The following is a 23,771-nucleotide window of genomic DNA, read 5'->3' on the forward strand; positions in this document are numbered from 1 at the left end:
AGCCTAAGTGGTGACGATAATACAAAATGTTGCATACAGCTAAATACATTAGGCCTGCCCACTTTCCTCTTTCTTTGCAGATTCCAATCAGTGCCTGCCTTGCAACATTGGTACCTGGTTTTCGCAGGGTGTGTCTTATATATCCAGCTCCACTTTCGCTTGCTGATATCTTGGTCTATGTGTTTTTTTTAGCTGGTTCTTGACTTTTTTCTTATCTTATCTTATATGATACAGACGTTACTTCAAAAAAAAAAAAAAAAAAAGAAGATGATTACGTTCTACGCGTCATGCATATTAACCTTGTTCGACCTAGACTACCATCATTTTCATTGTAGGAGATGTATTATTTCAATAAAAACCAGTTTGAGCTTGGCATCACTCATCATGAGTAAATTGGGATCCGCGTATAGGCCTATAGTAAGCCTATACTGGCCCTATACCCTCGGAGTGTCCCCTAAGAGCCCATGCGAAATCCCCCCCCCCCCCCCCCCCCATGTCCAGTGTTAACCTTTTTGTTTCACAAGCAGGAAATGCAAACTTTTACTCTTCTTTGAAAATTCAATAAATCTGGTAGATAGAATCTAGACCCAGGCCTCTCAGCCTATGATTCCAGTGGTCACTCGCTCCCCCCCCCCTTTTTTTTTTCACGCTTCTCTTTTTTTCCAAGCACGATTGCATGAATTTTGTCAAATTTAAACCGAAAGACCTGGCTGAATATTTAATCTTGTTAAAAGACATTTTTAATGTTAATAGTAGTCTATGTAATATACATGAAACATTATAATGAATACTAAAGATCTAGTCATTCTAGAAATCTAGAATTTAGATAACTAGATGAGATCTACTATTTTAAGTATATATTTTGTTCCGTAACTAGGATTGTTAGCTTTGAAGAGACAATTTGATCACATGATCTAGAGAAGTAAAGTAAAAACACGGTGAGTGAACCTGATAACATGATTAAAATAATGAATTGACCGACTTATTACTTACAGGTCTAGATCTAGATTCTAACTTAAGTCTAAAGGTTTGATAGGGATGTTTATGGATTAGCGAATTTCGAGACTTAAAACTAGCATACACAAAGACACACAAATAAATAATTATTTAGATCTAGGATTCTAGAGAGTAGCTAGGTCTCTTACTGAGAGTTACTCTTCTTAGTCTTACTTAGTCTTACACTTACACTACTTACAGATTACTCAGTAAAAAACTCAGTTACTCAGTCTTACTGAGTTACTCTTACAGTTAGTACTTACACTACTCTTAGTCTTCGGCTTAGACTTTGAGTACTTAGACTTAGTCTTAGACTTTGACTCTAACTTAAAGTAGTTAGAGTTTAACAGTTTTATGAGTTTAGTGAAGTTAGTGGTTACAGTTAGTCTTACTCTTAATCTTACTACTTACTTTGTTAGTAAATTACTAGGTCCTACTCTAGGTAACTACTAACTTAGTCTACTAACTACTAGTCTTTAGATTACTTACTTACTAACTTAGAAAATAGATCTACTAATCTACTTTTTAAGACATTAAGTTATTCAAGTGACAATTGACAAGTGACACACACTGACACAGTGAGTGAGTGACTAAGATTATATTTATAAGAATAAAAATAATGTTTTATTATTATTATTATAGCTTTTATATAGCGCTACTTTCATGCTTATAGCATGCTCAGAGTGCTTTCGTCCAATCTTATTTGTGGACCAGTTGGGGGGGGGGGTATCTAGGAGTTTTTTTTCCGTGCTGCCTTTAGGCGCTCAGTAAACACAACTCTGCCCGAGTCGGGTGTCGAACCTCGAGCCCCCTTGTAGGTAGCCAAGTTCAATCGCACTTAGCCTCTCGACCATGCTTCCAACTAAAAATAAGATTATTAAGTTAATTAAGTCAAATAGTTGATCTAGAAGCTAGATCTTTAGAAATAGTCACATCTAGATTCCAGATCTAGACTAACATAGTAGTGTATACAGTAGTATCACTGTATCGTGTATGTTACTAGATCTATATAATAGAGACTCTAGAGACTATATTAATAAATAATATTATTATGTATTATTTATTATATATATAGAATCAAAGATCTATGTATTTAATGTATAGATTTAGCCATTTTAGGTCTGTCAACTATGTTACATGTAGTGTAGTATGTATTATCCTATAAATAATCTATTTATTTGTGTTATTTGGGATATAATTAATAATATCTAGATCTACTCAATATATATAGAGAGAGTCTAGATCTATAATATATTAAAATAATTATAGTCTGTAATATGTAATATTTTAGGTCTGTCAACTATGTAGTGTAGTATGTATTATCCTATAAATAATCTATTTATTTGCGTTATTTGGGATATAATTAATAATATCTAGATCTACTCAATAGATATAGAGAGAGTCTAGATCTATAATATATTAAAATAATTATAGTCTGTAATATGTAGATCTAGCTTGGTCTTGATGTACAATCAAATAGATCTAACTCAGAGGATTAGGATAACCAACTCTAGGAAAAAAAAAACTAGCATTTTCATACACACCCCTCTCTGTCCAAATAAAAGTAAATAGCCTGTGAGTTCTACTGATGTTTACTGATAAACATACACATTCATTTAGGATTCACACATAGAAACCTGGTAAAAATCTGACCGCTTTGGATGCGCAGACAGAAATGTCATCATGTATCAAGGAGTTGGTTTTCCGTGCTGCCTTTAGGCGCTCAGTAAACACAACTCTGCCCGAATCGGGTGTCGAACCTCTAGCCCCCTTCTAGGTAGCCAAGCCAAGTTCAAGCGCACTTGGCCTCTCTACCACGCTTCCCACCGCTTCCTTATCTATAAGTGAAAAGACATAAAAAATTGTCAAAGCCATTGGAGTTTCCCTTTAAAGACATATAATTGTAACACAATTTTATGAATTTTCTGCATTACCCTACATTCTGAGATTCAGAAATTCATTCTCCTAGTGTCTACAACACACTTTTTCTCATAAGAATTCAGGTAAAAAAACAGGGTTTAAACTAAAAACAGTGGACCAACTGATGTATCATTGCTACTGTTTTCTTGTTTGTTTGTAAAATGTTTTCCATGTTTCGGATGTTCCTTCAGAGTTGAAGATAGTTTACTTCCTAGTCCAAACCTCCCGCAGGACGACGGGGGATGGGAGCGGGCAGGATTTGAACCCTCAACCATCAATAAATCCGAACGACAGTCCAGCGGGCATACCCCACAACCAGGCAGCCATCTTGCAATCAGATGAGAAATACTTTCTTGTGTCTAGAACGCACTATTCATCCTAGTATAAAAAAAATATACCAGAAGTCAGATTAAGTCTAATAAAAAAAAAGAGATAGCACAGGCCAATACTATTATGTGAGGGACATTTGAAGTAGATATATGTTTGTCTGTAAAAGGCATGATCGTTGTAAGGTCGTCTTTGTGTTAAGTAATTGGTCTTGTCATGGATCTTTAACAATGATGTACAAAAGGAGAAATTCAACCATTCTGACATAACAAATTCAAGAAGAATCCCATTAATGGAGACATTTTGAAATGTCTTCTTCAAAAAGTTTTGAATCAGTATTGTAAACATCTTTCATGAAATGTAAATGAAGTTAACAAATAAATAAGAATCTGTAGAGGCAGCCACATTTTCTCACATAATCTCAGAGCTGTCAATGACATCACTATCATCATCATCAATCTCTGTCTTAGTGAGGGCTTGAGAGGATCAAATCCTCTTTTGCAAAAGCCCTTCTCAGAAACCCGAACGCACATGTCACCATACGGGTCAAGAACTTGTGGCTTCCCACACCTGCCTGGATCAGTCAAAAATAGACAGTTTCCTCTCCTCAGCGGAGGGCACCAAGAACCAAAAGTAGGGTCTGAACTGTATGATATATGAACCAATTGGACTGTAGCCCACCCTGCAATGTGCTATAACAGCTTGTTCAGGCCTCCGCCAGATGGCAGCGCTGTCTGGCTGCCTCCTATGCTCTCAGACTCCGCAACCTTTTTGGGACTTGTCCCAGCACTCAAAATCATAGAGGGATCTAGATCTGATTTGTTTTAGTTCTATAATAGATCGAGAATATATATTGTGATCATATTATTTAGATTATATTGTTTGTTTTATGAATTTTGGAAGTTCCTTCAGAAATGAAGATTACTGCTTCCTTGGACTCTGGACCATCGTCTGTGATGACAGTCTAAAGTGCATTCCACATGACCAAGCAGCCATTCATATTCTAGATGTCTCATCTAGACCCTAATTACTATCATCCTTAGCTTTAGAGCCCAGAAATCTCTTCCTATAATGTTATAAGCTTTTAGATTATGATAGATTTAGAATTCTAGATGGACTTTGTCAATGGGTTTAAGAGCAAATGCTGAAATTAATCAGCTGCCATCCTGTAGACTAGTAGAGGGTTGAGCCATTTCAAAATTGGTAGCGCCAAAATTGACATAATCAAAAAGGATTCATCCCGTATATCATCTTCATGAATTAACTCCAGCCAATAATAATTTCTCCTGAACCCAAGAAAAAATAAAGAAACTAGAACAGATGCAAAATAGATATGTGAGATGTATAACAAATATTCACATTTGACTAGAGTAAATCTATGAGTAAATTCACTAAATTTAGAGACTATTCAGGACAGAAAACTAAAAAGTAAAATATAAAACACTGAACCATAAATTATGAATACAAAAACACAACCTAATAAAATACTATTGACACAAAGATAAAAGGCACATTTTCTATTCCATATGATAGGACATATTAGTACAAGTGCTCCTTCTTCCCTAGTGCTATTAGAGCATGGAATGGGTAGCCTACATCGGCCAGGAAAACCAATGACATTGCAGAATTTAAGTCTCTAATGAACATGCATGACTAGATTTTATGGATATCTTTTTTAGAAATGATTATTACATCCTACTTTGATGTTCTGAGTGGTTGCTTAGGAATAATCTTAGTCCATATTGTTATTAATATAGAAATATACTGACCATTCCATGCTCTTAAATAAGAGACACCACTTTGTTGGTATTAGCAGTCTGCCTAGACACCACCTTGTCAGTATTAGCAGCCTGCCTAGACACCACCTTGTCGGTATTAGCAGTCTGCCTAGACACCACCGTGTTGGTATTGTTCATATAAAAGTCTAAGGATTTTCTGTTCCTGAATGAAAGAACTTTTGTTTATCTATCACCTGAGTTCAGTATTGCATATCTCTTTATCAGGCTGATATAACAAACACATTTATATCTAAGAGTGCTTCATTTTGGTTTGACATTACACAAATTTCACAATCCTTCTTTGTAAAGACTAAGGCTGCTTTATTGATCCTTATGGAAATTTGTTGTGATTACAAGGACTCTTTTTCTCATATAAAAACAAAACAACAGAAACATTCACATAAATAGAACTGACACAACATAAAGAGTTCATTTCAGCGACTACACACAGGCAACTGAGTACTAGTTGTATGTGATGTGTCTGTCATTCTGTTGTTGTTTTTTTCTGGCTTGTTAAAATACTATAAATGATAGCATGTATATATATTAGACGTGGAGATTTGTGTTTGATTTAGTTTGACATGAGTATGCAGAGATTGGCTTGACTTATCAGGATAAGATTTTCGTTTAGTCTGTCTAGGGTTTGACATCATAGAGGTTGTGTAATTGGGAGTGAGGGTCGAACTTTGCACTTCATATTGTGAATATTTACTTTTTTTTTTTTTTTTATTTGACTCAGACTGACCTAAAGGGCTTCTGAAATTGACAGTTTCCATACTGATGTAGATGCCAGCACACATTTTGTTTACTTCATGAATTATGTTTTTTTATTTCTCCAGAGTTGGCTCGGATTATCTTCCTGCTTGAATGAGTTGCAATAGAGCATTAAGATTACATAACAGTGAACGCTTCTTAACCTGCACTTGATTGGTCAATGAACTGCCAAAACCAAAATGGTAAGACATTTTTATTCTTTAGAGGTAGCATAGCAGCTTTCTCCCAGATGCTCTCCCCCCCCCCCCCCCCCCCAACCCCACACACACCTATCCATAAAATAGATTGGACTCTTAGTGTACTGAACCATAACATGAAGGATGCACTGTACAAAAGTACTTAGTACAAAAATCTCAAAGCAGAGTTGTTTGACTTCATGCCATCTGTTTTAATCACTGCTGTTCTCAAGTCTGCAATAACATCATTCCTAAGTTTTCTGCTTGATAATTTCATAAGATTGACTATTTGCCCCCAAGAAAGATCTTCTTGTCATAGCTTTGCCTTTTGGTTTATAGTGTGTTACTATTTAGTCAAGTGATTTTTATTACAAAGCTTATATTATCTTCAGGCGCAGTGGCTGGGCTTTTGTATCGAGGGTTCCAGGTTCGAATCCTGGTAAAGACTGGGGTTTCGAAGTTTGGGATTTTAGGGCGCCTCTGATTCCAGCCTGCTCTAATGGGTACCTGACATTAGTTGGGAAAAAGTAAAGGCAGTTGGTCGTTGTGCTGGCCACATGACACCCTCGTTAATCATTGGCCGCAGATACAAATGACCTTTATATTATCTGCCTTATGATTGCAAGGTCTGAAAGGGGAACTCTAATATCAACTCAACATTGTCTGGTAAAAACTTTGTGCACGTTATTTCTCCCACACCCAATGTTGAATCAAGTAGAAACTTTGCACAATTATTTCTTGTACCTGACATAACAAGAATCAATTTTTTAAAAATGAACCAATTAGTTAATTAATTATTGGTAATTAATTAATTGTTTGGTATAAAACAAGGAAAAGAAATGGAACTTGACAGGTATGATGGTATAAGTTGAATTAGTTCCCTTGAGGAGGCTTGAGCCCAGAGTTTGAATTCAAGTCGTACACGTATTTAAAAAAGAATACAACATTTAAAAAGCGACCACGTTAACATTCACTCAGATGCCCCCTTCTCTCCTTCCCTTCTCTTATGGCTTTTCCCAACTAGTCCAGACAAGTGATAGGATCATAGCGCATTGAGAAAACTAAAAACATGAAATAGAGCTGAACAAAATAAAAACAGTTGGTACAAGGTACACAATTCTAATCGCACCCATTTATGATTGAATGTAAGTTTTGTGAACTAGAAACGTTCTCCTGGTTAGAAATAGAACTCTGTAAAGAGGATTGAATGAATGCTGGAAGAAGAAACCTGTTAGTGACCAGTGAATTTTCACTTTGAGATCCGCGCCTAGCGCAGACGTTGAAAGGCTGTTTTCACTGATCAACGCACAGCCGACTAAAGAGCTGCATTTCTCTCATAAAGTACAATGTGAATATGCACAAATTCCGCGCAATTTCAGGATGGGTGCCTGGTCGTGCGGTTTGCGCGCTGGACTGTCGTTCGGATTTATCGATGGTCGAGGGTTCAAATCCTGCCAGCTCCCATCCCCCGTCGTCCTGCGGGAGGTTTGGACTAGGAAGTAAACTATCTTCAACTCTGAAGGAACATCCGAAACATGTAAATCATTTTACAAACATTTTACAAATGATAGTTAGATCTACTGCGTATAGGTCTGTGAAACTTGATTTGCAGACATTTTTCCACGAATAATTGCAAGTCTAGTTTGTGTGTATGTGTGTGTGGGGGGGTTGTCAGCTTTTGTAAGGCTTTGATTCCCATGTAAGGCTCTGGCCTCCTTTGTAAGTAAGGCTTTGTCCCTCAGGACGTGTAAATGTCTAGTAACTATAATGAAAAACTGAATGCCAAGTGGCTATACATATAGTGTGTGCGAGAGAGAGAGATGAGAGAAAGCTTTGGGGTGTATCTTGTGTTCAAAGTACGAAGGTTTGAATAAGCGAATCATTTTAATATATCTAATAATTTGTGTCCCCTCCATGTCTACCTCTTTTCATTTGAACTGGTTTCTACATACGACTTGTGCAGGACAGGCCACTGTCCTGTTGGCTCATATTTCTCGCGGCTATGGCCAAATTTTGATTCACGGTGCCCCCGCTGCGGGGAAGAAGAGGAAACCGTGCCTCATATTCTGTTTGACTTCCCCAGACCTGCTGATCTCCGCCTCGACAGGTCTGGGAAACCCAAAATTCTCGACCTGTATGGCGACATTTATGCACTACGCAAGACAGCAGGGTTTCTGTCCAGGGCCTTTGGCAAGAGAGGATTTGAGCCTCTCAAGCCCTCACTCTAATGGAGTTTGATGATGATGATGAAGACATACGACTGTATTTGAAGTTGAAGACTGTAAGTTTTGTTTGTTGCCAAGTCTCTGTCAGCTGTCCGCGTGGATCTGTCTGGTCCAAGATCTTGTACACGTTTACATTCTCCCCCCTTTGCCACAATGATTCCTTGTCGCGAATCAATCCTAAAATAAACCAATGATAGTAGTGAATCAATGAGTTGTAATTCATACATTGTGTTGTAATTCATACATTGTGTTGTATACGTCCAATGTACTGAGCTAAGGGGAGGTCAGCCTTGCAATAATGAGAACTATGGCAGCGATTGAACGGTGCTTCCTCTCCCCAGCCTCCACCCATCCACTAAAGCGCACCTCGAAAAACAGGCTTAGTCGGCGACCCGTGACCATAATCTTCCGCTGTTTACTCCATATAAGCATTTTTTAAAGGTTTTTTTTTTTACAAAGCTTAGATCAATTCACTCTTTCTGTATTATAAAAAGTTTGTACACGTTATTTCTCCGACGTTATTACTCAGATTAAGATGAAATTTTACACAGTTATTTCTTTTACCTGACAATACAAGTATCAATAAAAAGAAATTAACTTATTAGTTCATTAACCTTTGGTAATTATTTATTTTGTTTGGTTTCTTGAAAGAAATCGTACTTGACAGATGTGGTGGTATAAGATTGAATTAGTCCCCTTGATGACTCGAGCCCTGAGTGAACATGCTTTTTTTTTTTAATGTATTTAAAGGGAAACTTCGATGGTTTTTCAAATTTGAGTTATTGACATATTTAAATTCTGCGTAAAAAGTTGTAATAGTAAACATTTTACCATTTTGTATTTAAATGCTTAGAAACATTTATATTCAATAAATTAGACAGTAAATTCTTGACATCTAAAAAAAAAAAAAAAACGGGGTTCTTTGAGATTTTGTTTTTAGGTTAGGCATACGTCACTTCCCTCAACAATACTGAAAGAGAAACTAGATTTAACCAATCGTATCGCTTCATTCTTACAGTAGCTGTTAGGCTTAGTGGCGGCCTAGTCCAGATCTATGGTACAGTTATATATATATATATATATATATATATATATATATATATATATATATATATAGAGAGAGAGAGAGAGAGAACTAAAAGCATTAGGATAACCAACTTGATAAAAAAAAATAACATTTTCATCTAAGCCTTTCCCTGTCCTAAACAGTAAATAGATTGTGTGTCGACGACTGATTCTAAGGTCAGTGTAAGGCTAGTCGAGACTACGTGTCGTTGGTCATGACAAGACAACCCAGCGATAGTGTTTGTTGTGTGTTGAGTGGTCAGGCGAGAAAATACACACTGCCGTGGTTAGTCAAGCATGTAAATCTACTTTCAACTCGCATTTTTTTTCTTTGGTTACAAGATGTAGATCAAACTGGATAGACAAAGATATATTTCTTTTACGAGAATGTAACCTTTACTGCATGATCTCCCGTTATACAATAAGTCAATAGATTAAATTAATAGGCATGTGTGACGTCACATAGAAACCCGGTAAAAATCTGATCGTTTTGGATGCGCAGAAAAAATGTCAGAAAAACATCAATTACTAAGTTATTATTGCAAATTTAAAAAAAAAAAAGAATAATAAATTAATTATCTGTAAATTACTAAGTTATTATTGCAAATTAAAAAAAAAAAGAATAATAAATTAATTATCTGTAAATCAAAACATATATCAAAAATTGTCAAAACCATCGGAGTTTCCCTTTAAAACAAAACGATCATGTAAACATTCACCAAGATGCCCCCCTTTCCCCCCCTTTTTTTTTTCTACAATTGGTCCAGACAAGTGATAGGATCAAGGCGCATTGAGAAAGCTAAAAGCTAAACAAAAACAATTGGCAAAACTATTTCTAATCGCACAGATTTGTTATGTCCAGGTCAGTACTACATATAATTACATGACTCATCCCAACCAATTGATACAATGACATATAATATAAGCTTTGTTATTAAAAGGCGCCCTGACCGCACTTCCCCGTGGTGGAGGCTGTCCAGGCCTGAGCAAGCTATTATAGCACAGTGCAGGACAGGCCACTGTCCTGTTGGCTCATATTTCTCGCGGCTATGGCCAAATTTTGATTCACGGTGCCCCCGCTGCGGGGAAGAAGAGGAAACCGTGCCTCATATTCTGTATGACTGCCCCAGACTTGCTGATCTCCGTCTCGACAGGTCTGGGAAACCCAAAATTCTCGACCTGTATGGCGACATTTATGCACTACGCAAGACAGCAGGGTCTCTGTCCAGGGCTTTTGCAAGAGAGGATTTGAGCCTCTCAAGCCCTCACTCTAATGAAGTTTGATGATGATGATGATTAAAAAAAAAAAGTCTACATTCTTCATTAAGAATTGAATGCGCCTGCATCGGTTTAGTCGTTTGGAGCTGCCAACCAAACGGGCGAGTATCAACAACTGGACAGCTCATCTTCTTGTCGGCCATGTTTTCTCGGTTGCGCTGGTACCACGTAAAACAAAGTAATCTTGCAGACGTTTCTTTAAAAAAAAACGATCTCATTTCATACGCGTGTCCACGTGTAGCCTATTGGTGCTTGCTAATTACAGACACAAAAGTCTACCTGGTTTTCCTGGCTGACGTGGACCTGCTACTGTTTGGTAACGTTTGTCTTCCGACTGGGATTATCCTGACGTTTTACGTTTCCTCGTCCCATATGCTAGGACAAATTTGTACAAAAGCTCCTTCTTCCCTAGTGCTATTACAGCATGGAATGGGTTGCCTGAGCTAGCCAGGAAAACCCGTGACTTGGCAGAGTTTAAGTCATTGGTTAATATGCATGACTGAATGCATGACGCGTAGGACGTAATCATCTTCTTTTTTTTGAAGTAACGTCTGTATTATATAAGATAAGTTTAGTGGTTTCGCTAATGGTCTAATTTCAATATTCTTTTTTTTTTTTTTTTATGTTTCATGTTTTTTTGGGGGCCTTCAATTATCGAAGGCCGGCCCTGGTCTAACAAAGGTTACAAAGTATTTCATTTATATGTCCTTTTTTTTTTATGTTTCATGTTTTTTTGGGCCTTCAATTGTCGAAGGCCGGCCCTGGTCTAAAAAAGGTTAAAAAGCATTTCATTTATATGTTGTTGTTTGTTTTTTTTGTATTCAGCGTAGATCGAAAGAATACATTGGCTTGGGTTGCCTTGGAATAATTTTCTCCATTAAAATCTAATGGTTTTGTGCGTGTATATATATATATATATATAATAGATTTTTTGATACATCGACTGCAAATTGCAGAACTTCCAGAGATTTCACATATAAACAATAAAATATAATGTAAAGGTCCCAAGTACATGGACCTGACGACCTTGACCTTACTTTTTTTTTTAAGTGTCTTGTTTTTTTTTGTTTGTGTTTCCCAGGAAAGTTGAGGTGTCTACTTCTCAGTACGATTGTTTTTCTGGAGTAGACATTAATGCTCCCCCACTGGCTTTAGAAAAAATTAATGGAGGTCTATATGCGCGTGTAGTCAATTTTAGTGACTAATGTTTTGAGAACTCTGCCGGCTTATCGTCAACACTGAAAACTAATTCGGCTTACGACTGACTGTGGAGCCATCTAAGTGGTACACGTGTTGGGAAACTTTTCCTATCAGTCTTACCCTGAACAACGTCTAACATTGGCCGCTTGGTCTGTTCCCATTCCTTTGTATCACTGATACCGATGACCGACTGACCCCCTTACACATGTAATGTATGTCAGGCCATGCTTTGTCCACACCCTATGGTCAGCTAATCGCAGACAATGTAGGTCTATTTGTTGACATTGTCCGATAAAACCTTTTGTTGATGGTGGATGATTTCATCGCTGCTCACCTTCCCCTCCCCCGCTCTCTTGGTACTTTAGAGATTAGGGAGGGGCGCTCCACTGGACACACCATTTTGACGTAACTGTCTGACAGAAGGGGAGCTGTGAATGCTGCGACCCAGACTTTTAGTCACGCTGGCCACGGTGCGACACGTCGGTCGTTAGACGACTTTCCTTAACGTGCTAAAATACTCTCTCTAGACACCGGAGTCAATTTTTAGTCGATTTTCTAGATCGGGGTCCGGTGCTTCGTATGATTTTCAGGACTTGTTCATTTTTTTAAAAAGTGATTCGGACTATTCTGAGATTTAAAAAAAAAAAAAAAGTGATATTGTAAATAGATTTGAAGCTCTTCCAAGACAGGAGTTTTGATTCGTCTGGCAGACGTGATTTCGGTGGGAAAATGTATTTTGACAGTTCAGGCGATGATTACGATTCGTTCATTACCCGCAAGACTTGTCCGAATTCGCCAAAAGGCTGCACTTACCTGCCGTACGTGCCTTCTAGCCCAAGCATTGGACAACGCATAAGGTCAAGGAGAAACGAGGTTTTGTTTATGGTCATGGGCCTTTTTCTTTTATATATATAGATCTATTTAAACAGTTGTTTAAACTTGTTCAAATCGTCTAGGAAATGTGTTGGTGACAGTGTTCGCGAGAGAGAGTTGAAGTGAAATCTGTCATTTTTATGGATGAACTTTTACACTTATGTTGAAAGATTATGCCAGTACCGGTATTCAAAAGAAGTTGTCTAGTCACGCTCATAAGACTCTTCCTCGGACTTCATTTCCAAGCGTAGAAATCACTGAACAATAAATTGTGACATCCGGCCTGTAGGAGAGTAATTAGAGGTGTTCAGTCATTAAAAAAAAAGTAGTCCATGCTGACCTTGTGCTGACTAATAAAGAGACTTACAAAAGTAGTTAGAACAGTCCTGTGCTCAGTTGTTTAGAGACTTACAAAAGTAGCTAGAACAGTCCTGTGCTCAGTTGTTTAGAGACTTACAAAAGTAGCTAGAACAGTCCTGTGCTCAGTTGTTTAGAGACTTACAAAAGTAGCTAGAACAGTCCTGTGCTCAGTTGTTTAGAGACTTACAAAAGTAATTAGGACATTTCTGTTCTCACGTGTTATAAGACTTATAATAGTGTATAGGACATAACTGTGCTCACTTGTTAGAAGACTTATAAAAGTGTATAGGACATTACTGTGCTCACTTGTTAGAAGACTTACAAAAGTGTATAGGACATTACTGTGCTCACTTGTTAGAAGACTTACAAAAGTGTAAAGGACATTACTGTGCTCACTTGTTAGAAGACTTACAAAAGTGTAAAGGACATTACTGTGCTCACTTGTTAGAAGACTTACAAAAGTGTAAAGGACATTACTGTGCTCACTTGTTAGAAGACTTACAAAATTATATAGGACATTACTGTGCTCACTTGTTAGAAGACTTACAAAAGTATAAAGGACATTACTGTGCTCACTTGTTAGAAGACTTACAAAAGTATACAAGACATTACTGTGCTCACTTGTTAGAAGACTTACAAAAGTATATAGGACATTACTGTGTTCACTTGTTAGAAGACTTACAAAAGTATATAGGACATTACTGTGTTCACTTGTTAGAAGACTTACAAAAGTATATAGGACATTACTGTGTTCACTTGTTAGAAGACTTACAAAAGTATATAAGACATTTCTGCGTTCACATACAAAAAGTAGTGCAAAACATCTCTACTTTGTCTTAAGTTGATAGTTTTACAAATACATGTGATGCCCCAACTCGTTCCTGTTGACAGTGAAACAGAAATTCAAATATATTCTAAATAGTGTTTTTTTAAGCTCTAGTTGTGGCTTAGTCATAGATGCAATTTTGTTTCGAAGAGTTTTTAAGTAGCTGCATTGTATTCTGTGTCTCACCAAGTGAAATCAACTTGATCTACTAATAATATAGATACATAGAGTTTGAACTTACAGTGTATCAGTCCAATAGAATTGTTAGGGCTGAAAATGATTTGTGGAGAAATAAAACAGCAACAAACCAACTGGGTGTTTCAAACTCTCAATAAATTTATAAAGTATTGAGGTTATATAAAGTATTATTTTCAGACCTGTTGATCTATAGAGAAGATGGTGTAAAGTTCATGTTTCTATGACCAATGCTTAACTAGGATGTCATGTGGCCATCTCAACGACCAACCACTTTTCCCAACTAATTTCAGATACCCAGTAGAGTTGGATGGGCTCGGGCACCCTAAAAGTCTCAAAAATAAACAAATCCCCAGACTTCACTAAAGATTCAAACCTGAGACCTCTTGGTTTTAAAACCAAGCTTCTTACCACCCAGCCATCGATTAAGGTTATACTGTGTACATAAAGATTATAATCTGTGAGGTGTAGATCTAATGTGAAGAACAGGATTGGGCTTAGGGTTAGGGATTATGTATGAACTTCACACACAGAGAGCTGGCACTTGTTTGCTAATTAAGAAAGGAATAAAAAAAAAAAAAAAAAGGTTGCCATTTTATTACTAAAGCCCTTGGCTGAAATGTGTCACATAGATCCAATACTACACATGTACTCCATGTGTCTCTTTGAAGTGTAGGCTATCTCAGTCACTAGTCATCTTTATCTAATGGGTCACTGATTGGCTTTGAACTTTCGTTTGGTCTAATTTGTATACCCTAGTTCTCAGTTTTATATACATGTTTGTGATCTTGTATATGAATTAAAAAAGAAAATGCTAATCCTATAAAAACCTGGGTCAATTTAACAAATAAGGTTCACTATGTTACTAGATTACATGTTTCCATTTTATCAGGATCAGATGAATTTGTACCAAGAATTAAAAAAACTAACTAAAAACACTTATTTTGCATCAGTTTCAGATGTTCCTTCCGAAATAAATAGCAGTGAGGGTTCAAACCCAGGGCCCTCATGATTATAGCTTGTAATGCAAAATTGCTGATCTATTTAATAAGTAAAATATTGAAGAAATTGAACTCTAAATGAAGTTTAATGTTATTTCACTCAAAACTATTAGAGAAGATGTTGCGGAGGGGAGGAGCTAATCATGTGTCAATCAACAAGATAATGATTCTTTGCTTGGTGAAAGAAAAAAAAAGTAACTCTTTCAGACCTTGTTCTTTAGGGCAGATAATGTAAATGTCATCTGTTTCTATGGCCAATGGTTAACAAGGGTGTCATGTGGCCAGCGCAACGACAAACTGCTTCACTCTCCCCAACTAATGTCAGGTTCTCATTAGACTTAGGTTGACTGAGGGGCGCCCTTAAAATTCCAAAATTTGAAATACCAGTCTTCACCAAGATTTGAACCCCCCATAGAAGGATCTCATGCTCAATATTTTTTTTTTTCTTTTTTTTTGTAGAAAATTTTGTTGCAGATTTGATATTATCTATTCATAAAACTCTTGTTAGCTCGACAGAAAGAAATGTTTTTATAAGGAGGATATATTTTTATATGCATATGTTTTTTTTTTTACCATTGCAGTCCTTTGAGGACGACGAAACACCATGTACTTATGTGGGGTCTTTCCCTAAAGGATTTGGCTATGGGCCAGAGGAAGCTGAGATTGAGGGACCTGTCAACCCTGGGGAGGAGAAGCCCAGAATTTTGTTGATGGGTTTACGCAGGTAAGTTTTTCTAAAGTGCCTTGACTCATGGAAATATAAATAGTCTGATATGAGTGTTATACATTGAACAAGAGATTCTTGAGTCCATCTCAGAGACTAAACAGAAACATTAAATCAAAATATTGTTAGGATATAGTAATGAACTTCTACATGAGCGACTGATTCTGGCAAGAAAGAATGTGTAACACAGAGATAGTTGCTTGAAAGAGTCTTCCCAGCATCTTAACTGTCCTCAGACAAGAGATAGTTGCTTGAAAGAGTCTTCCCAGCATCTTAACTGTCCTCAGACAAGAGATAGTTGCTTGAAAGAGTCTTCCCAGCATCTTAACTGTCCTCAGACAAGAGATAGTTGCTTGAAAGAGTCTTCCCAGCATCTTAACTGTCCTCGGACAATGCTGCTGTTGTTGACTTGGTCATGTCTTCCTGATGGAGGATGATCCTATCGCAAGAGTTATTCTCTATGGACAACTTGCAATGGGCACACACAAAAAAAAACAACTCTCGCACTTCCAAATAATAATATGTAGGCAGAATCAAACTGCACCTCAAAGCAATGGACATTGATGTTGACTACTGGGAAGATATAGCCCTAGACTGCAAAATGTGGAGAAAGATAGTGAGGAAAAAGGTTATGGACAGTGAAAAGGCAATGAGTTTAGCTCTAGAAGAAAAGCTAGTCAAATGAAAGAGGATTGGTTCATCTACCACCAAACAAATGCCAGATTTACTATGTAGATAGGAATATGTCTCCAGAATAGGGCTCTACAGCTGCATGAAAAAAAGTGCTCTACAGATGAACCTAAGTTCTACAACTGAAGGCAGCCAGCATAAGACAGTATAGCTTGCCAAAATCTCTCTTTTTTTTTTGTGAGAGTTACACAGGAAAAGCTAGTATTCCCCTAAAAAAGTTTTTACACATAGCATCCATTTTATTTTATTTACTTTCTCTGATACACTTATAAAAAGAAAATGTTCGAGTTAAAATTATAAAAAAATAATTATAACTTTTACTGTTCATTAAAATAAATGTTTTGTATTTGTTCTTTTTTTTTCCTTAGAAGTGGCAAGTCGTCAATACAGAAAGTTGTCTTCCATAAAGTTTCCCCCAATGAGACTCTCTTTTTGGAGAGCACCAATAAGATTGTTAAAGATGGTGAGTCTAAATGTGATCTCTTCTGGTGAAAGTAGCCAGTTGTTCAATGTGACTCTGGCAATTGTAAATTGGACAGTGGGCTCTTGCTAGGTCTAGATTTCACAATGGTGGACAGATTGGGGAAAAGATTCTTTACTGAATATTACTTTAAAAAAATAATAAACATGAAAAAGTGAAATGATTCTCATTATTTATTGTAACTTATAAAATGCACAAGTCTCTTTTAACATTGTAAATATTTGCATATTCTGTTATCAAATATAGTTTTTAATATCTTTTAAAACAAAATTCTTTGTCTTTGCCATAGAAAATCTTTTCTTTGTTGTCTCCCTCTCTCCCATTACCTGGTTAGTATCGCCAACTCCAAGACATTGCCTCAATTTGTATTCATTCTCACACTCTTCGTGATGCCCATGGTGTGCCAGCATTTACAAAATTACTGACTGTTTATAGATAGGTGCTTAACCTTTTTTTCCTTCTAATCAACGATAACATCATTGATTTTACCCCATTCTTGCACCCTATTCGGCGGTATTATCATCGCTGCTAAAAAAAAAAAATCAGTTGTATTTTCCTCCAAAAATGTTTTTAATTGCTTATAATTTAATCTAGAATAGTTTCCCTTTGGAAAAAAATACAGATTTTTTTTTTTCATTTTCAATGTGTTTTTAAAAGTGGGGGCTAAAAATGCTTTATTAATTTTTCATATGGTTGTTACATGAGATAGTGAGCTCAAGACAATTTCTATGTTTTATTTTGCTTTATTTTAAGTTTCGTGAAACTGTGAATAGCTATCATAAAAAATGCTTTTGGTTCAATTTGGATCATAAAATATTGCCTAGATTTAATTATAAAGAGACCTTTCCACAGTCAGTAAGTTTTTTATTTTTAATTTCCATTATCCAAAATTATGTTTTATTTAGGTTTTATAAACATCAGTTTGTGTTTTGTAAAAAGGGTGTGCATTTCCCTTCAATTCAATACCAAATATAACATTTTCTGATAACAAAACATACAAGTTATTAACATGGTAGTGAAATGCATATTAGCAAAACTAATAATTCAGTCGCAACGTGGAAAATAATTATAGAGAGCTGGTGGGACATGGACTTTTTAAATGCAGACAGATAGAACCAGACCTCGGTTTTAAAAGGTTAATACATATGGTACTTGGGCAAACTAGATGCCAATCACCACCTGATACATCGTTTGACCCCCTGATGCATCATATGACCCCCAGACTTGCACCACTTGCACATCATTCATTATGCCTGTGCCCTGACATACTTGTTTAATACTTGCTGTGGTGGCCTGACTCTCAGGTGTTAAATACTTATGTTGTGACAAAAATGTAAATTCTTTATCCTCTCCAGATATTTCAAACTCATCTTTTGTCCAGTTTCAAATCTGGGACATTCCAGGTCAGATAGATTTCTTCGATGCTGCCTTTGACTCAGAGTATATTTTTGGAGGTTGTGGTGCTTTAATATTTGTCATTGATGCTCAGGTAAATACACTGTCCACAGACATTTGTTCCTCTTTCAGACATCATTGAGGCAAAGAAAAAAGAGACATAAAATTAAATGCTCTGAATTATAACAATAGCAATTATATTATTAAATTGTATTATTAAATTAACCACTATTAATCCCTTGAATGTTATTATTTGTATTTCAGGATGACTACATGGAGGCTCTGTCCAGGCTGCAAATGGCTGTCACTAGAGCTCATAAGATCAATGAAAGCATCAAGTTTGAGGTCTTCATTCACAAGGTGGATGGTCTCTCGGACGACAACAAAATTGAGACGCAGCGTGACATACTTCAGAGGGCCACGGATGAGCTGAACGATGCTGGTATGGATAACATCCACCTCAGGTAAAGATAATATCCGGCTCTTATAGATAACGACATCAATGGTGTTTACTTTGCTTGATAACATTGTTCTTTTTTGGTCCAGCTTCCATTTGACCAGTATCTATGACCACTCCATTTTCGAAGCCTTCAGTAAAGTAGTGCAGAAATTAATTCCTCAGCTAGCCGTGTTGGAAAATTTACTGGATATTGTCATATCTGTGAGTAGCTAAGCCATTATTTAGAAGCATCTATTTTAGCTCACCAGCTGATGTGAATCAATGGGATAAGAAACTTATTCATACATTTCCAGAATTCCAAGATTGAGAAAGCCTTTCTATTTGATGTGGTGAGTAAGATCTACATCGCCACGGATAGCTCACCTGTAGATATGCAGTGTTATGAGCTGTGTTGTGACATGATAGATGTTGTCATTGATATGTCATGTATTTATGGGTAAGTGATGGCATTCCTTGCTTTGTAAAGATTTTTTTTTTTGTAGGAATTGAGATGCTTATAATAGGCCAACTTTAATCTAAGTCATTGGTTAATATGCATGACTGAATGCATGACGCGTAGGACGTAATCATCTTCTTTTTTGAAGTAACGTCTGTATTATATAAGATAAGAACTTATAATCTTTCCTTTAACTGGAAAGTATTTTTTAAAGGTAGAATTTTGTGGAGCTAAATAAAAATATATTAATTTCATTCATCATTAAAAATATTAGCTATAAAATCTCAACTTTGTATACCTTTCTAAACAAAGTCTACTATGATTTATTTAAAAAAAAAAACATAATGTAAACATTAGCTTCAATGTAAATAATTTCTTCAATCACAGAGTTCGTGACATATTCCTATCTCGGTAAAAACTTTTTCTTAGATTCCAATCTTTACCCCCTTTTTTTTTAAATACCATTTTTAGTGTTTGTATCCATATTGTTTAGCCTAAATGATATTTTTAAAACTTAGAAATTATTTCAGAATGAAAGGAAACAACTTCATTTTTTTTACATTTTTTTGGCTATGATGCAAACAAACCTCTCTGCACATATCTATTTGCTTGCTCACCATCCTGTGTGTTATATCTCCTCTTGTAGCCAATATATCCCTTTTGATATCCTATTATAAATGATAAAATAGGTATAGCCTTTTGGGGAAGCTCATTGTTGTTTATTTTTCAAATCAGGTTATGACACCCAATCAAGCCCTCAAAACAAATGGTTAGAAATCCCTTGGTTCAGAATGCTTGTTTTGTATCATTCTGTTGTTCTTTGAAATAACCTTTATGATGACCTGATCCATACCCACCCCCTTCCTTTTAAACATTGGAACATGCACAGCACAGGGCAGTATTGCTTTTGAGGAAAAGTAGACTATGCCGTGATAATTATAATGAATTAGGAATTAGATTATTCTTTTTCTAAAGATATTAAGCCTATTTATTCTTGATTTTTAATCAACTCGAACTGGTGTAGAAAACATACCCAGAAATAACACAATTTTGAATTGAGTTAGACAACTGAAAAAAAAAAATTAAGCATCCAGCATCCATAATTTCAGCTAGGACAGTTAGTTTGCTTTTTAAAGTCATGGTAAGCCTTTTCATTAGTTCATATATCTGCAGTCATTATTAACTGATATATAAGTTTTGACCTATAGCATTGATTTTGAGCAGGTTATGTCATTGGTCCAAAGTCTCAAATCTAAAACCCAGAATTTGTTTATATAAAAAAAAAACATGACACCATAAGTCATTGTAAATCCTGTGTGAATCTCACTTGATCTGATCAGCCTACTAATAATGTTCGTTTCCTCAGTGCTAGAGATGATGGTGCATTTGATAACGAGTCCGCCTCCTTCATAAAACTCAACTCAGGGACGGTCTTGTTTCTGAGAGAGGTGAACAAACACTTGGCCCTGGTGTGTATACTCCGTGAAGATGGATGTGAAAATAGAGGTCAGTGACTAGAGTCATTTAGTTGAATTCCTGATATCTTGTTTTTGCATTCCCTTCCATTAGTGAAAAGGGCAGACAACTTTACTGAAACAACTAATGGTATGTAGTGGTAAATGTTTACAAGTTTTTAGTTACCCCAATAAAGGAAAATAGTGACTGGGCGCTTGAAGGCAGTGCCTACAATGTAACTATGGCATTTAAATTGAGGGGATGCAGGATGTTGGAAATTCATATCGTACATAGAAATTTATATTTATAAGCCTTTACAATTTGTTTTTTACAATCAAGCGAAAGTTTGGGGGGACCGTTTTTAGGAAATGGATTTACATGCAACCACAAAATACAAAAGTAGAGCTGCTAATTAATATTGATTGTGGCCGGGGGGGGGGGGGGGGGGAGAAGAGGCCCAAATATTCTCATTCGTACCCATGCTCTAACTTGCTGACTGTTGATGTCGCAAAAACAGCTAATAAATAGTAGCCACAAAAACAGGTGATCTATTCTTCACCAAACTTAAGTTTTAGCACTACCAATAAAGAACATTTTATCTGTTGATATTTTGTTTTCAAAAAAAGCATCTTAATTTCCTGGCAGGTATAATTCAGTACAACTTCAAATGTTTCCGAGCTGCCATCCAAGAAGTCTTTGTGGCCAGGAATAAACAGGCCAACAAAAGCACGGGTCATCCACAGATGGATCTTCTTGTCAACGGCCAGAATGACGATGAGCTAGATTCGGATGAGACAACTCAGACCAATGGGGGTGCTATGGCCTCCGGGCACGGACTTTTGAATGGATCACTGTTGCAAGATGATGATTAAATGAATCCTATACTGTGTGTTGACCAAATGATACAGGGAGAGAATGAACACACTAATTATTTATTGATATTGTTGTCATGGGTTTCATTCTTTGCAATAGATTTGACTTAGAGCTTCAAATGAAGCCACAGAATGTTATAAGTGTGGTTTTAGTGACTAAAAAAAAATGTGTGTTTGTAAGTCTGTTTTTTTTTTTTTCTTTCATTATTATCATAACTTTTTTCTGTTTCATGCAATAAATAAAAAGGTGCCAACAGGATCCACCATTCTGCTGTTTAAATAAGTAGGTCAATCTTCCCCGCATAAGCTACTTCCTTTATTATTTTTTAAAATGAATATGGACACTATTTTTGATAGGAACAATGTTTATTTATAAATGGGGCCTATTTTTTTTTTTTTTTTTTTTTTTCTATAGGGGACATTATTTTTTAAACAGCTTTTACTTAGAGCTTAATGGAAAGAAATCTTTTAGGTAGCTGAGAAACTTCCTCTTTTGTTTTATTGATGCTTTGTAGACAATTATACTTGAAGTATAAACCTATGAGCATTTTTATTTGTTCTTGTAAAGAAATATCCTATTGAAAATCTGTTATGGTTGTAAATGTTTGACAACTGAAGTTAGGCTGAACAATCTTTTTTATTGTCTGGTTGTCTCTCTTGTATTAAAAGTGGAAGAGTGGTTGTCCTCCTTACAAACTTCTAAGTACAGTCTTAACATTGGTCTCTTGTAACATAATGTAATACTGGCTGATGGGAAACATGGAGTGTGTTGCTTAACAGAGATGTATGCATGTTACAATATGATGTATTTTCCAGTAACACTTTGCTTCAAACTAGTTTCTTACCCTTTGAATCCAATTAAAGTCAACTCTGGTTTATCTGACCACATCGGATGCTATCATTTTGGTCCTAATAACCTACTGGTCCAATTAGCCAGATTCGACTGTAATTTGTAATTGCCATGACTAGTTTTTTAGCTTGGTCGAAGTTATCTTCCTTTAATTATTAATTTGAATATGGCTCTGATCCTTGGCCACCAGTTCGCTTATACTTTAACAAAGAAATAAGATTATGCATTGAAAACTTGTGTTTAATTCTTCAACAATGCACCAAGATTTTGAAGAGTTCAATTGTGTGCTCAACATTTTACTTTGCAATGGACTGTGACTATTGGATTGAAGCATGATGTCTAAATTAGTTTATGTCACCTCATTACTGTCAAAGTTTTGCTTTTAAGTTTCAATGTTGATCCTTTTTTTTCCCCCTGATTGACTCAGATCCCAAAGAAATGTCTTTATTTTTTTATTTGCTTATTTACTTGCTTTTCTTTTTTTCCCAGCGGCCGTACTCTTCCGTAGTGGCTATTGGAAAATTAATAGCCGAATTTTATTTTCCTATTGCATTTAAAAAATTACATTAATTTGTTAATGCAATTATTTACTTGCATGTTTGCGAAAGCAAATGTTAAATAACTTTGCTGATCAAGTGAAGGAAATGTTTGTTTTGTTCTCAAATGACTGCACTTGCCTATGTACTAACATTCTAATTTTAAGTTTGTGTACTGTTCTTCTTCTGTTACTAGTTATGCCCTTGACCTTCAAATGCATTATGAAATCTTTGCAAGCTATGAATGTACATCAATGAAAAGCCTGAACACCAAATTGTTTAATAGAATGAATTTGATCTAAACACCAAAATATTTATTTCATAAATTGGTCTAAGTGGGGCAGCTGATCATTGCAAATAATTTTATATTAAACATGTGTACATATAAATAAGGATTTAAACATTTTTTTTTCTTTTGTGTGTGGTGTCTGTTTTTTTTTTTTTTTTTGCTTGTTCTGTGACTTGTTTTTTTTTATTTATTTTCATCATTATCTGTCCGTTGACTTTGTTGTCATAGGGCTGCTGTTACATTATGCATAAACAAATCTCTCCACTTTTCCAGATCAGCTGCTGTTCTTAGCCAGCTATCAAGACAGAGGCCGGTCCATTCTTTTATTTTGTCTAGCCAGCTTTGCTTTGGAAGACCCTTAGTTTTAAATACAACAATCTATCTCCCCTTATTTACCAGACTGGTCAAGATGCTAACGCATAGAATTTTTACTGGATGAATTAGTTTATTGACTAGTTCCGATTGTGAAAGGAGCCTATTGCTCTAGGTGATTGGTGATTAATTGCTCTAGGTAGCATCAGACTGATGATTAATTGCTCTAGGTAGCATCAGGCTGGTGATTAATTGCTATAGGTAGCATTGGACTGGT

General features: G+C 36.0%; 1 protein-coding gene across 5 annotated transcripts; it reads left to right on the forward strand.

Moving 5' to 3' along the window:
* Window positions 1-819: 819 nt before the first annotated feature.
* LOC106064433 (ras-related GTP-binding protein C-like) lies at window positions 820-23,285 on the forward strand. 5 transcript variants are annotated; one of them, XM_056015359.1, is made up of 11 exons: window positions 820-938; window positions 5,861-5,977; window positions 15,576-15,718; window positions 16,777-16,871; window positions 18,245-18,378; window positions 18,549-18,748; window positions 18,831-18,945; window positions 19,038-19,180; window positions 19,568-19,591; window positions 20,547-20,686; window positions 21,281-23,285. In XM_056015359.1, exons 2-11 carry the CDS (start codon window positions 5,975-5,977, stop codon window positions 21,505-21,507), a joined length of 1,224 nt encoding a protein of 407 aa, XP_055871334.1. In that variant the 5' UTR covers window positions 820-938; window positions 5,861-5,974; the 3' UTR covers window positions 21,508-23,285. The 5 variants fall into 5 exon arrangements, with proteins under 5 accessions (XP_055871334.1, XP_055871338.1, XP_055871336.1 ...); XM_056015361.1 differs by having other exon boundaries at window positions 929-995; XM_056015360.1 differs by lacking the exon at window positions 820-938 and adding an exon at window positions 941-1,027.
* Window positions 23,286-23,771: the final 486 nt, after the last annotated feature.

Source organism: Biomphalaria glabrata, chromosome 17, assembly GCF_947242115.1.
Source record: "Biomphalaria glabrata chromosome 17, xgBioGlab47.1, whole genome shotgun sequence".
Lineage (NCBI taxonomy): Eukaryota > Metazoa > Mollusca > Gastropoda > Planorbidae > Biomphalaria > Biomphalaria glabrata.

Bases quoted from the DNA above. Each gene is read 5' to 3' on its own strand.
- LOC106064433 (XM_056015359.1), top strand. The intron at 15,719-16,776 runs GTAAGTTTTTCT...TTTTTTCCTTAG, and splicing joins TTGTTGATGGGTTTACGCAG to AAGTGGCAAGTCGTCAATAC. The intron at 20,687-21,280 runs GTCAGTGACTAG...ATTTCCTGGCAG, and splicing joins AGATGGATGTGAAAATAGAG to GTATAATTCAGTACAACTTC.